This window comes from Xiphophorus couchianus, chromosome 16 (assembly GCF_001444195.1).
Source record: "Xiphophorus couchianus chromosome 16, X_couchianus-1.0, whole genome shotgun sequence".
Lineage (NCBI taxonomy): Eukaryota > Metazoa > Chordata > Actinopteri > Cyprinodontiformes > Poeciliidae > Xiphophorus > Xiphophorus couchianus.
In genome coordinates, this window is record NC_040243.1 from 5704816 (window position 1) to 5717800 (window position 12985).

The following is a 12985-nucleotide window of genomic DNA, read 5'->3' on the forward strand; positions in this document are numbered from 1 at the left end:
CAGGATACATAATTAAATCTGAAAATATCTTCCATTCTCCAATTTTTTTACATTCTTCTGCAGACCTGGAAAATATAATTAATTTCCCAGCTTCTCCATACAGTTCCAGATTGAAGCTTAATCCTCTGCCTGCTTCTGTTTCCTCACCTCTTCTGCAGGGTTGATGTCCACGCCCTTATTGAGCTGTTCCTGAAGCAGCGAAACTATGGCGTTGTTCCCGGGAACTCTGTAGATCCCGGTGTATTCCAGGCCCATCTCCTCCACCAAGCCGCAGCAGAACTCAACGATCATTGGCACAAACTGAGAAAGAAGGCGCAAAACAAACAGAATGCAGTCTAAGATATAAAAAGGGAAAAATAAACTTCATTTAGGCACAGATGGAGTCAAGAGCGGCTCACCTTGTTGTTGATACCAGGCTGACATTCCTCCAGTCTCACACCAAACGCTTTGGGTCCGGCTTTCTTTGACTTCTTCATGATGTTAATTCCCCAGGGAGACTTCGGAGGGCTGCTCTCGTCTGGACACATTGTTTTAAGTTCAACTGTTAAGAAGCTCATAAAGTATTGTGCAAAGTTTTTAAAACAAACCAAATTTCTTAACAGTTTTCATCTAAGAAGCCAGACTTTCTTGCTATCTTTTAAAGAAGTCTTGATCAATAGTTGTTTTGGACTTTTTGAAGTTTTTTCAACAATGTCAGTCAACTTTAGGTTCACTCTAGTACTTCACCATTTATTTATTTTTTGCTTGGCAAACTCCTAACTAAGGAATTTTTGACTGAAAACTGGCCAGTAACTATAATGAAAATGAGGAAGTGAGCTGAGGAAAATTCAGCATCGAAGAATAAAATCCTCTTGAATCCGTTAGATGTAGCTGCAGGGCCACTTCCTGTTTCTGCCAGACTGACCTTTGCCATCTGGTTTTGGGGAGCGCGGCGCTCCAGCTGTGTTTTCCGTCTTATTGAGCAGGAACGGCGGCATCATGCGGTGCATCCGGGGAGACGAATCTGGCTTACTTGACGTTGGACTTAAGAGGGAGACAGAGACACAAAACGTAAACTTATGAAGATGTATATCATCAACTGGATTCATAGACTGGTGACAATTCACATTTTATATATTCTGAACAGAACCAAAAGGATGTGACTCTTTGAACACAATGAGGTATGAGATTTTTGTGGCGATATGTTCTTTTAAATCATGATGTTACTCTATGGTTTCTGTTTTACTTCATAGTGAAACTGGACTAACCAATGACTAATCATTGATTATGTTACGTTTGACAGACTCTAGAGATTTCAAAATAAATAAATGAATGAGATAAATGCATAAACACGGCAATTTATAAAAAATGTTGTGCTTTTCTGCCACACAGTGACTACTATTTTTCCTCTGAAACCTTTTTAAAAATCTGCCAAATGTTGTGAAAAGCAATACAAATTTTAACAACACACCCAAAGCTGTTTATTCCAGCCAAACATTTTCACAAGTACTCCAATTTAGCAACACTGTCTGTCTTTCAGCTTTGACTCCAGAGCAGAAATTGTTCTCAGATGACTCACCTTTGTTTTCTGTAATCATTGAGCTTCTTATTGATGAGAGCCTGTCTGGAGGATCCGAGCTCCTGCAGAAAACAAACATGAACGTGTGATATTTCCCATAAGTCAGAACAAATAAAGCACAGAACAGATGTAAATCTGACAGTGGTGTGCCCTCTGACCTCACTGTCCATCTTGTTGCTCTCTCTGATGACCTTTATCCACTCCAGCATGTCCTCCCTGTCCTCCGCCTGTAGCAGGTACTCGCAGAAGTCCTGGGTGGTCAGGCGCAGGGCGTGCTTGCGCTTGGTTTCGCTGTACGCGATGTCCACCAGGCAGCCCCGGATGCTGATTGGCTGCTCATCCTCGGCCCCGCCTTCAATCGAGGCGCCGCGAAGCACCGCCTCCCGCTTGTCTTTGTAGAGGAACAGCGAATGGGACTGAAGGACAGAATACACCCTCTTCCATGGTCGTATCCCGCTGCCTACTTTCTGCGATTCAGAGAGGATGTGACATGAGTGATTCCTGCGACAGCCTTCCCAAAATAATCCAAACTCTGCTGCCCACCTTTCCCTTCTCGGTGAGGATTTGCTTGAATTGCAGCCATCCTTCCCGCCGTATGTTGCTGTAATTGATGTTTCCCAGTTCGGAGGTGGAGTGGCGTTTGGAGCGAACCTCCTCCGCTGTCGCAAGGATGTCCAGAGACTGAAAGGCAGACAGAACAATAAAGATTTTATTCTCATTTTATGGTGTGTTGAAATGTATCTAGCAACTTGATAAAGTGGGTTTTTGTAATTCAGAAACTTCTGTCCTGAAGCTCTTTATTGTATGATTTTCTTTTTAATCAATTAAAATTTTTTATGTTACTTGTTTAGATTTGCTTTGGGAAATTTTCAGTGTTTTTTTTTGTTTTTTTAAGAATAAGTGGGATCCTAAGCAGGTTATTTGTTTTTTAAAATATCAAAATGTAGAAGGTTGACATTAATAATATGAAAGTAACGTAAGTATTTTGCTATAATAAACACATAATAAAAGAAAGAAAAGCTTAAAAAATCCCCTGACAATTACATTGATAAGAGACAACAAAATAATGAGAAAAATGTCGATCATTTCTGTTTTTCTAAACACAAATGATCTTTTAAAAATCTGATTAATTATAAGAACAATGAATAGATTAAATAATTATCAGAATAATTGTTAATAGCATCTGTTTTTCTAAAAAAAAAAGAGTGATTTTAACACAAATGGAAAAATAAAAATGAGCAGATACCAATCACGTACAGTACAAACCAAAAGTTTGGACACAACTGTGTGTCCAAACCTTTGGTCTGTACTCAATACAGACCAAAGGTTTGAACACACTTTCTCATTGAATTCAATGAGAAGGTGTGTCCAAACTTTTGGTCACACCTTCCAATTGCAAAATAATAAATGTAAATATAGAGGACTCACCCCATCTCCGAAGAAACTCTTCACTCTTTTTGGAAGCCTTCTGTAAAGCCAATAAAAAAAAAACAACAAAGATAATGTTAAATAAAAAAAATTACACTTGCATTAAGTTGTCCTTATTCTTCCCACCTCCCTGTACTTACGAGGCCCGTTCCTCCCTGAACGTGTTGAGTCCTTCATCGCATGACTTGGATCGCTCCGTGGTGATGGCTAGAACATAGGAGGAACGGCGACTGGATTTAATACTGCCTGCTCGACGCAAGGGTGAATCAGTGGAGAGATGGAGATGAAGAAAGGAGAAATAAAAAGACAGAGAGAAAGAGAGACAGAATGTTGATGTAATGCTGATCACCCGAAAGAAAGACGGCGCTGGATTAGGAGACGGGGACGGTGATGTGGGAGGTTGAGGGTTTGAAAACTGGGAGTGACGTGGAGGAGATCGACAGTTGGGGAGGTGAACTAAAACTGTGGGTTAGGTTTAAGGCTTCCTTGGACTTCTACACCACTAGCATACACTGTCAACACAAACTGGCATGCATTTGTGAAATTCAGCTAAAGAACACCACCATGCAACCTCTAGATCGAACACGTAAATTTGTCTGGCAGCATGCAGAGCTGGAATATTACCGTCAATACACAAATTAAACATGCAAATATTTTCTAGCACTGCTAAAAACTTCATCTTGTCAAAGACTTTTTATCTCTTCTTAAGCTCCCAAAATTAGTTTTAATAAAACCTTGAACCTGTGAATTTAGCTATTAATTAAAACAATTGCTAAAATTATTAATTACAGCTGATTGACTAATGATAGAGGTGGGCGATATGGACAAAGGTTTATCATAATATTTTGTGGTGCTACAAATTTATTTATTATAAACTCATTATTTATTGATTATCTCTTTAAACAAACTGGAGAAAATAGTAAAACTAACAATCTTGACAATAAGGATATTTTTGGGAGGTTTTAAATATTGTTAATCGGAACGTATCGTGATAACAATAAACAGAAATGTATCACAATAAACAATACAATTTAGGCCCACTGCTAATTATGAGGTAATTAACTGCCAAGTATTCTTAAATAATAAAGTAAATAATCCTCAAAAAAGTTTGAAAAGCGAAATTAAAGCAGCGTAGAAAGCAATAGGAGACAAAAAAACACCTATATCTGAATGTAAAATCTCACACATGCTTTGAAAATCCATCGCTGAAATCAGAAACCACAACTAAAAATCTAATTTCCTGCTTCATGCTTTGGCGAAGACTAGTGCGATAAGGGGGACGAGGAGGAGTCCCACTCACTGCAGTCGTGTGAGAAGAGCCTATTGAGGGGGAAGGTGAAGGTGGGGGAAGCGGGGCTGGTGCCCACGGGGGGCGCTGAACTCATGCCGCTGGACACGACGGAGGACGCCGGCACGTGGCGGGCACGCAAATCAGCGCCCGGGCTGGTTGGCTCGTCTGTGGGAGGCAGGGAGGGCAGGGAGGGAGGCAAAGATGGAGGTTTGAAAGAGAGGTTGGAGAAGGATAAAGGGACAGGATTAGGTGTTAGAGAAAAAAGTCAGAGGAAAAAAACCCGGAAATGCAGGGGTTAGATTGGGAAAGGTGAGGATAGGTTTTAAGAGGACCACGAGAAGCCCAGTAAGTCAAGATGCTGAACAAGAAAATCATTTAACAGTCTCAATTTCAGCAGCAGTAAGAGTGAAGGCAAAACCGTTTTGGATTTCTTTACATCAGACTAGGACTACATCCCAGGACTGGGCAATAAATCAACAACTACAGAAAATACGTCTGATAAAATATTCAATCATTTCACTGAACTCCAATCCAGAACCGCACAGCATTATGGGGGATGTAGGCAGAGGAAAGACTTTTTTTTGCCGCTCAAGCTCTCACAGCTAGCTAAGCAAGGTTGGTGGAATCTAACTGACTCACTTACTCACTTTTTGGTTACCTAGCAACTCACTCACTCATGCTTTGGTTGCCAAGCAACAACCTGCTGAGTAACTTGCGCAGCAGCAGTTTAAGATTTTGCCACCATGCCTTATAAAGGCTTAAAAATAAGCAAAAACAGCGAGGACTGAAAGGAGTAAACGAGAACATCTCCAGAGGAAACTGTGGTGAATAAACTTCAGATGTTTAAAACAAAAGACTAATGAATAATTACTGATATGGACGTAATGTATTTTTCAGCCATAACACTCTGGACTACATCAGACACAAACATGAAACCAGTAATTGAAGCCGGTTTACAAAGCCATAGAAAGACTTTCACAAAGTAAAATCTGCCTCAGCCTCTCCAGAGTGTTTAAACATACCTTTAACCTAAACATAGAGGAAAAACTCCCACACAGATGGAGTAAAATATGCAAATATCTAAGAGATAAAACAGTACCTGTGTCGTCTGCTGCCATAGGAAAAGCTACTCAGGAGCTAGCAGAGGCAGGTAGGTGACAGGGACCTAATGGCTGCAGGTTTCAGTTCTTTATAAAAGTCTACAGCATTGTGGGATATTACACCAGACAGGCAAACGAGGTTAAAAGTCAAGAAGGAAATGCAGTTTTTGAGGGTGGATATATATCAATATTTACTATTTTCTTTCACTATATGAAGGAAGATTCTTTGCTCAGCAAAATAAGGTATAAATCACGTCGAACAGGTTCAAATGTTTCAGAGTCTCCGCTCACTTAGAGGGATATGAAACCTTAACACACACATGCACACACACATACATTTACACTTCCTTCGAGGTAGAAAGGGCAGGATCCTACTCTGATATTTGCATAAAGTCTCAGCGTTTTAAAGCTGTGCAGAGTGGAAACAGCAGAGGGCAGCACCACCCCAAGCACACTATGCAGACATCTCACTTGAATTCCTTTAGTATCATCCCAACTATTTAATTTAACAACTTGAAATAAAATACTTGAAGCAGTAATTACAATTACTTTCCTTTGTCTATAGCGCATTCCCTCCTGAGCAGATTGAGAGTGCAGAATGAGATGGAAAACATTCCCGGTCTGGGACGAGGAATCTGCCAATCCAGAAATAGTCAGTCTGTGGGTTTAACAAAGCCGGTCATTAGAAGGCCGACCACAGAAAGACAGCGGCAGCCCGGCAGAGGGAAGCAAAATCCTGTCCCACAGCATGTTTTATCTCCACACTACATCCCACAACATGTGTGGGGGGCAACAACAGGCGATCAGGGGTGAAAGGAAAGGAAACGGGATGCACTGCGATTTAGTAGGTTATATGTGTGCAATCACAACTTTTACCACAATATACGGAATCCATTTGTGTAAATAAACTGAGGCAAGAGAGTGAGATCCTTCTTATTGACACGTATAAAATAAAATCTGGAAAAAGTTGAAGAAAAAAATTTAATATTTTGCTTGAAAGCCCCCCAAATTAACAATACATTAATAAAACATCGAAGACACAGTTTCCCACCGAACTGATTTACTTCAGGTAAGGACGAGTGAAAAACTTTTAAACTTAAGTAATTTATTGCAGCAACATAATCACAACTAAACATTTTAGGAAAAAAATTCTATTTAATCTGAGCACTAAGTAAGGGGAGAAAAATAATCCATGATTAAATTGGTATTACAAAATTACTGGCACCCAGAACAGATAATCTTTTATTATTTGATGAAAAAGGTTTTGGATTGATTTGCTAACATATTTCTGATCAGTGACCTCCTGAAAGAACCCATAATGACTCGTTTTCATGTCCTTGTATTTAGAAGAGTTCATGATGAACTCCCTCAAACCCACAGCATCCCAAGTCCTCCACCATACTGAATAGTGGCTTTGAGGTGCTTGCCAACATCTAACATTTCATTGTTTAAGAGTTTGTTTCTGTAAAGTTTGATCTTAGTTTCATTTGACAAAAAAAGCACATGATTAGTAATAGTCCTAAGTCCTAATGAAGATGAACAATCCCCTCATTAAAGGCTTATAAAAATAGTTAGCTCGTAGATATCATCTACTGGTTGTTGTGGAGACTTTTTGTTGGGGTTCTTTAACAAGCAGCTATTATTCCCTTAAAATTTTTCTATTGTTTTCTCTGCAAAGAAGGAAACAGCTGGAATCCTTATCCAGCCTAGTAGACAGTAGCCGGGGCTTTGTGTAACATTATATTTATTTCCCAGGGAAATGAAATTGACAGATTACTCATGAAAAATCCCCAGTACAAATTAAAACTGTTTTATTTTGAGGGTTTAATATGGGTACCAATAGTTTCATGACAAGTATTTTTCTCGGTCACGAAAAGTAATCAAATTAAAGTTTCTTTGGGGAGATTAAGCTGCTGGAAGACAAGATGGAGTCATTTTGAAAGTTATTATGGTTGTGGAGGCGGCTGTAAGTAGTCCAGTCTATGGTCATATAGAAGGCGCCCCATACAGTCGACCCTTCATATACCAGAGCAGCACAAAGGCAGCATTGAAGGCAGGATATAAGTGGAAGTGCCTCCCCAAGAAGAGTCACAAACACCATACAGCGAAGAGTCAAGATGTGCAATTTGTCACAAAACATGTCTAAAACATTTAATCTCAGTTTCAGAATCTCGATTAAAAAAAAATGTAACGAAAGCATATTTTCCCTCAAGCACAGCCCTGTCTTTGTGCTCACTATCTTTTAAACAACAAGAAACCCGGCAGTGTATGAAAAAGAAGCAGGATCCTAAACAGTCCCAGATCATATCAGCGTCCAGATCGGGAGATGAAGGCAGAAAGAGAGAAGAGAAAATGTCTCGTCTTTGGGGAGAAACTAACCTAGTTTCAGTTTATGGCTATTAAACGAGTCCCGGCTTGCAGCTCTTGCTGCTCGGTTTCATTTAAATCAGGTGAAGCTGCGAGGCAAGAATGTAGTCACATGTTCAATGGATTCCCTCAAGATATTGACTCTCTGAGGCAGAGCGCAGCCTGCCACAAATATCTACGATCACAACACGTAGTCAGTCAATCTGAATCTGTTCAGCACCTGTTTGACTCATGCCCTGATGTAAGCGACAGAGGCAAGGCTCGTTTCTGCTACCACAAATTAATTTGCGTTAAGAGTTAATGGCTGTTGTTCGTGCCAAGCGATAGAAACCAACCTGAAGCCTGCAGGGCGGCTTTACTCTCACTCTTTACCAAAGAAAACACAAGCTTGGGCATGACAGCAGCCTAACCTGCACCGTGCGCCCAGCTACAACCAAACAAGATCAAGGAAATCCAGGCCGATCCAATTTGGAAAACAGCAGGAATTTACAAGATACAAAAACTAAGAATGCAAGCTATCAATTAATGAGTTAATCTAAAGTCAATTGATTTAATCAATCAAGTAATGATTAATTCTTAAGCAGCCATTTTCTTCAAAACCTGAGTTTTTCTCCTATATCAAGAGGGCTCAATTTTTCATATGCTGAATTAAAATTTTTTTTTTTTTTACATTTTCTATCAGTTGTGTTATATACTGATGGAATAGACAGAAAATTGTGGTTTAAGGTAAAACTTAAGTAGTTTTTATATTTCAAAACAGAACCGCAAAAACTGCATTTTGCATCCCAAACCAGACTCTGGACCCGTTTTCTTTCCTGTTTTAGGAAACTCCACCATGTTTGACTCTGTATCAAGTGGCTCGGCTTGAGGATCACCAGCAGTGCCCTCTGCTGGATGGAGGCCAAACTATAACACTAAAAGAAGGTCTAATCGGACGTCATTCGTTAATAGGATGGAACTACTTTTAATCTAGCATACCATTGATCGACAATTTGATTAATTGTTGGCATCCCTAACCAAACAAAAACTTACAAACACATACAGCATGGCAGCTTCTGAGCAAACACTGGCTTATGTGTCTAAAAAGAAAAAAAGAGCAGAAATGAACTCACCTATGAATGGGATAGAGGCCAGGGAGTCGTCATCTAAAGAAAAGGGAGCAAGGTTGCCATTTGCTTTGCGAGGGGCTACATCTTCACTAGAGCCAGAGTGAACATTTGTGTCTTTGGGATCTGGAGAAAACAATGAGGGTTCCAGTTCGTCCATAGTTATGCCGTAGTGAGGGTGTCTGTTGGCGTTTCTCCGCCCAGTAGGGGGTTTCTGCCTCAACACCACTTCCTGTGTTTGCGCCGCTATCTCCGCCTGTCCCTCCACTGTCCCTCGTTCCCTCTCGTGGTTTGTCGGCCTGTATGCCCTGTCCTGGGATTCTGGAGAGACCAAAACGAGGGGTGTAGAGGCAGAGGCAATGAGAGGTGCTGACGATCCCTCTGGGGGACCGCTTTTGGGGACTGGATTCCAGTTCAAATGGGGGCCAGAGTAAGACGGGTCCCTGAAAGACTGAGCTTGCTGCAGGATGCGACCTGTCTTGCGATAAAAAGACGGGCTGTAGCTGCGATATCCCACCTGCTGCTCGTCCATGCCCTGCCCCGCAGGAAGCCGCCTGCTCTGGAGGACGGGCTGCTGAGGCTGGGAGTGGGTCTGGTTGTGGCTTTGGGGGTGGTGTTTAGATTGCGACGGTCGAGGCACTGAAGGAGCTTGCGCCACGACTGTGTGGCACCTCGGTCTTGGGTAGGCGTCAGTCCTGTGTTGTGGCTGCGAAGCCTGTTGGGGCCACGGGTGCCTCTCAGACCGAGGCGAAACCAGTCCAGCTGATACTCGGTCCAACATCTCCAACGAGCGCCCATGGCGATCGTACTGGGCCAGCAGATTTTCAGAGCGTGTCCGGGTGTAGTCAGAGCGGCCTCTATCGTGTCCTGCCTCCCATTCTCCAGCGGACCAATAGGGCTCACCATGAGGTCCTTGCCCTGACTGCTGCAGTAGGAAGAGGGTGTCCTGCGAGGCGCTGTGTGGCCAGCCACCTGCCCTCTGCTGCTGCCTTCTGTGCTCGCTGAGCCGGTCTTGAGAATAGCTGCGGTGGCGGGTTTGCATGCTGCGTCCCGAGCGCTCGGGTTGCTGGCTGTAGTACCAGTCGGAGAGAGCCTGCTGGCAGCGATCGCTGCGGCTGTGGCGGACAGGAGCCATAGGCGGACTGGTCCAGGCTGTGCTGGACTTGCGAGGCTGTGCTTGGGACCCGGCACTCTGGTGGATGGGGTAGTGGACTTGCAGGGGGCTGGATAGAAGACCTCCAGATGAGGAAGACGAAGAGTAGGAGCGCCTCCTGGTCTGACCCTGAGGTTGCTGGCTGGTCATACCGTACTGGATCTCCTCTGTGCGGTGCGCTGGACTGCTGTGACCCACTCCACCTGGCTCACCTGCCCGGCCCTCCTGCCAGCTGGCTGGGCTGGCCACACCGGATCTGTTATCTAAGGGCGACGAAGGGCTTGAAGACCCCGGCCAGCAACTCCAGTTATCCAGCTGGTTCTGGCCCATGGGGGAGCAAAGCGGGGCTCCAGGATGGGGGGCAGTCCTGGTGCGTGGGTAACAGAGGGGAGGAGGTGGCGGGAGGTTCTCAGCTCCCCCGGCGAAGGGTTCGTTCCCGGTCAAGTAAGCATCTTGTGAGTATGCCTGGAGGAGAAAAAAATCATTTGTGGATGATGAAGTGTTTCGGCTTGATGACTATAACCATTAGACTCTGAGTCATCAAGCAAAAAAATGCTCCAAATTTCAAATTTAAGACACTTTATGCTTGAAGAGAGTGGATTGCTTCAATATATTCTTTATTTTGTTTAGAAGTTTTATCATCTCCCAACACAAACACATATCTACTAAAGAAATGCACCCAATCCTCAGAGGAAAAGGAAGAAAACACACCACACAGCAGTTTGCTCCACTGACTCGTACATACAGTATTTTCTCTGAGCTTCAACGTGAGAAACAAGCTTAAAAGGCGACTGTTTAGTAATCTAAGCAGAAATGTTACATTTTTCCACTCCCCAAAAACTTAATCACATTCTGCTCTTCAACATCCTCCTAAAAATGGTAAGACAGTTTAACAGAAAGTCAAAACACAAACCGCAGACGGTGGAAAAAAAACACACCGACACTCCTTACAAGACACGCCTGCTGCTTAAAAAGGTGTCCATCATATTTCACCAAATCCTTATTAATAAAATCCTTTTTGCCTCTTTTCCTTGACAACTTCCTGTCTGATGATCGGCTTGTTTTCTCCTCACAGAAATCCGTCTAGATTCCCACTCTTCACCCTCTGGTTCTCGGACTTACTCCACCCTGTGGGAGTGCGGAAGGAGGCGCAGCTCCAGTGATGTCATGACAGGAATGCAGGAGATACACCAGGGAGAGGAGGAGTGTGAGGTCAGAAGAGTGGGTTTAAAATGTAAAAGAGAGGCTAAATGTTTTTTTAAAGTAAAGATCGCACTGTTGCCACTATTCTCTGGGGAAGCATACGAAGTGTTTCTGAGAGACATTGCTCAAATGTGGCTCGGTGTGTCGAAACATTGCTCCAGGTCGGTGGGAGGGGCAACAGCCGACGCATGTCGGATCATGCAAACGAGAACGGAACAACCTGTGGAGCGACAAAAATGTGTTGCTGCATTTCATGGGTGTGTGTAAATGAGTGCAAGGAGCGGTTTTGTTCTACACCTCGACAGTTGAGATACAGGAAGACTTTAATGGACGATGTAATTGGAAAACAGAGCAGAGCCTTGTGAGTCACTCTCCGCATTCTTCAGCAGTGATCTGATGAACAGACTTTGAAGATAAGCACCCAAACAACTTTACAACGGTGACCTAAAATAGGAAGCATGGAAGTATATTATGCTTCTTTCTGGCTTTGTGGTTAGAAAATCTTACAACACCCTTCTCAGTTAGTGGCAACTCTGGAAAAGAAGCGTAAAAGGTCTTCAAATTATTTCATCTATAAAGGAAGAAGAAAATGTGTATGAAGAAAGACATTAGGATGGTATTGTTATGACCATTCTCTGTCAGCACTCTGAACAATATAAGCGCCGTTTAGTCATAGAATGACGCAGTATTTCAACAAGTTGATGTGCCATAACAAGGTAAATATTTGGTAGAGAAACCAAACATCAGCAGCACAGCATCACAGGTCCTCCACTGTACTTTACAGTAAACATGATCTGGTTTCACTTCAGAGTCTTAGGGTGTCACCACTTCTGATAGTCCAGTAAACTTGGTTCGATTGGGGAGCAAAATTGTAAAATTTGTTACATTTTCACACTCCGCTGTGTCAAACGATCCAAACTAATTGAAAAACCTGTTCACCCCCAACGTGTAGTGGAGCTGCACTAAGAACCATCGAAGGAAATTACACAAAAACCTCCAAAGAGACGAGCGCAACTTCTTTCTTTGCAAAACATAAGCAAAAATACAGCAGTGTCAGATTTTAGTGGTTGTAAGATTTCTCTTTTGTCTTTGGTAAAAGACCAGGAAAACTCTCATGTTTGTTTTGGTTGTATTTACCCAGAATGCACTGCACTATAGACCACTTAGTGCTTTTGGAGCGATCACTGGTCCATTTGGCATTCAAATACGCATTCGAACCACACCAGAGTTCACTTCAACTGAACTAAAACAGCGGACCAGCGTTTTTTGGTTCACATCTCCCCAAGCAAACTCTATAGGCAAACGAACTTTAGTTGGATTAAACTGGACTAAACAAGACTGGTGAAAATGCCCCATTAGTCTCATATGAACAGAGAAATCCCAGTTGTGTTCAGCAAACCCTGCATGCATGGGAAACAGGAAATTATTTGAATTTCCCCTTGATTAATTGTATCCATTATGTCGGAACGGTTCAGGATGCCAATCACAATGAAAACAATCATTTTAAACACCGGATCTCTTCCCAAACTAAAAATCCATATAAAGTAACTTGGAGTGTTGTACAGCAAAAAAGACTTTCACAAATTTTAACCAGGAGTACTGGTCAAAAATCATACTTACCAGCTGAAGCACATCTTCATCTTTTGGCATGATGGAGAGCTCCAACACACTCTCGCTGTGAATGACAAAAAGAGGGAAAATCAACATCCAAGGACGAAATATACTTTGTATAGTTAAGACACAATGTCTTCACAGGCAAAATCAGCACCTTATCTCACA

At 42.5% G+C, this 12985-nt stretch overlaps 1 protein-coding gene across 12 annotated transcripts in view; it reads right to left on the minus strand.

Moving 5' to 3' along the window:
- Positions 1-12985, minus strand: part of arhgap23a (Rho GTPase activating protein 23a) — an 80304-nt gene that overhangs the window by 12843 nt on the left and 54476 nt on the right. For 4 of the 12 annotated variants that reach the window (XM_028042321.1, XM_028042317.1, XM_028042311.1 and 1 more), the window contains exons 6-16: positions 12827-12881; positions 8857-10468; positions 4287-4442; positions 3127-3232; positions 2987-3035; positions 2102-2239; positions 1717-2025; positions 1559-1620; positions 905-1023; positions 399-517; positions 148-300 (exon numbers count right to left, since the gene is read on the minus strand). In XM_028042321.1, the coding sequence (XP_027898122.1) occupies positions 148-300; positions 399-517; positions 905-1023; positions 1559-1620; positions 1717-2025; positions 2102-2239; positions 2987-3035; positions 3127-3232; positions 4287-4442; positions 8857-10468; positions 12827-12881 (2878 nt within the window). Of the gene's footprint in view, positions 1-147; positions 301-398; positions 518-904; positions 1024-1558; positions 1621-1716; positions 2026-2101; positions 2240-2986; positions 3036-3126; positions 3233-4286; positions 4443-8856; positions 10469-10916; positions 11338-12826; positions 12882-12985 lie in introns of those variants that run through there. The other 8 variants (XM_028042313.1, XM_028042314.1, XM_028042312.1 and 5 more) reach the window with 8 other exon arrangements.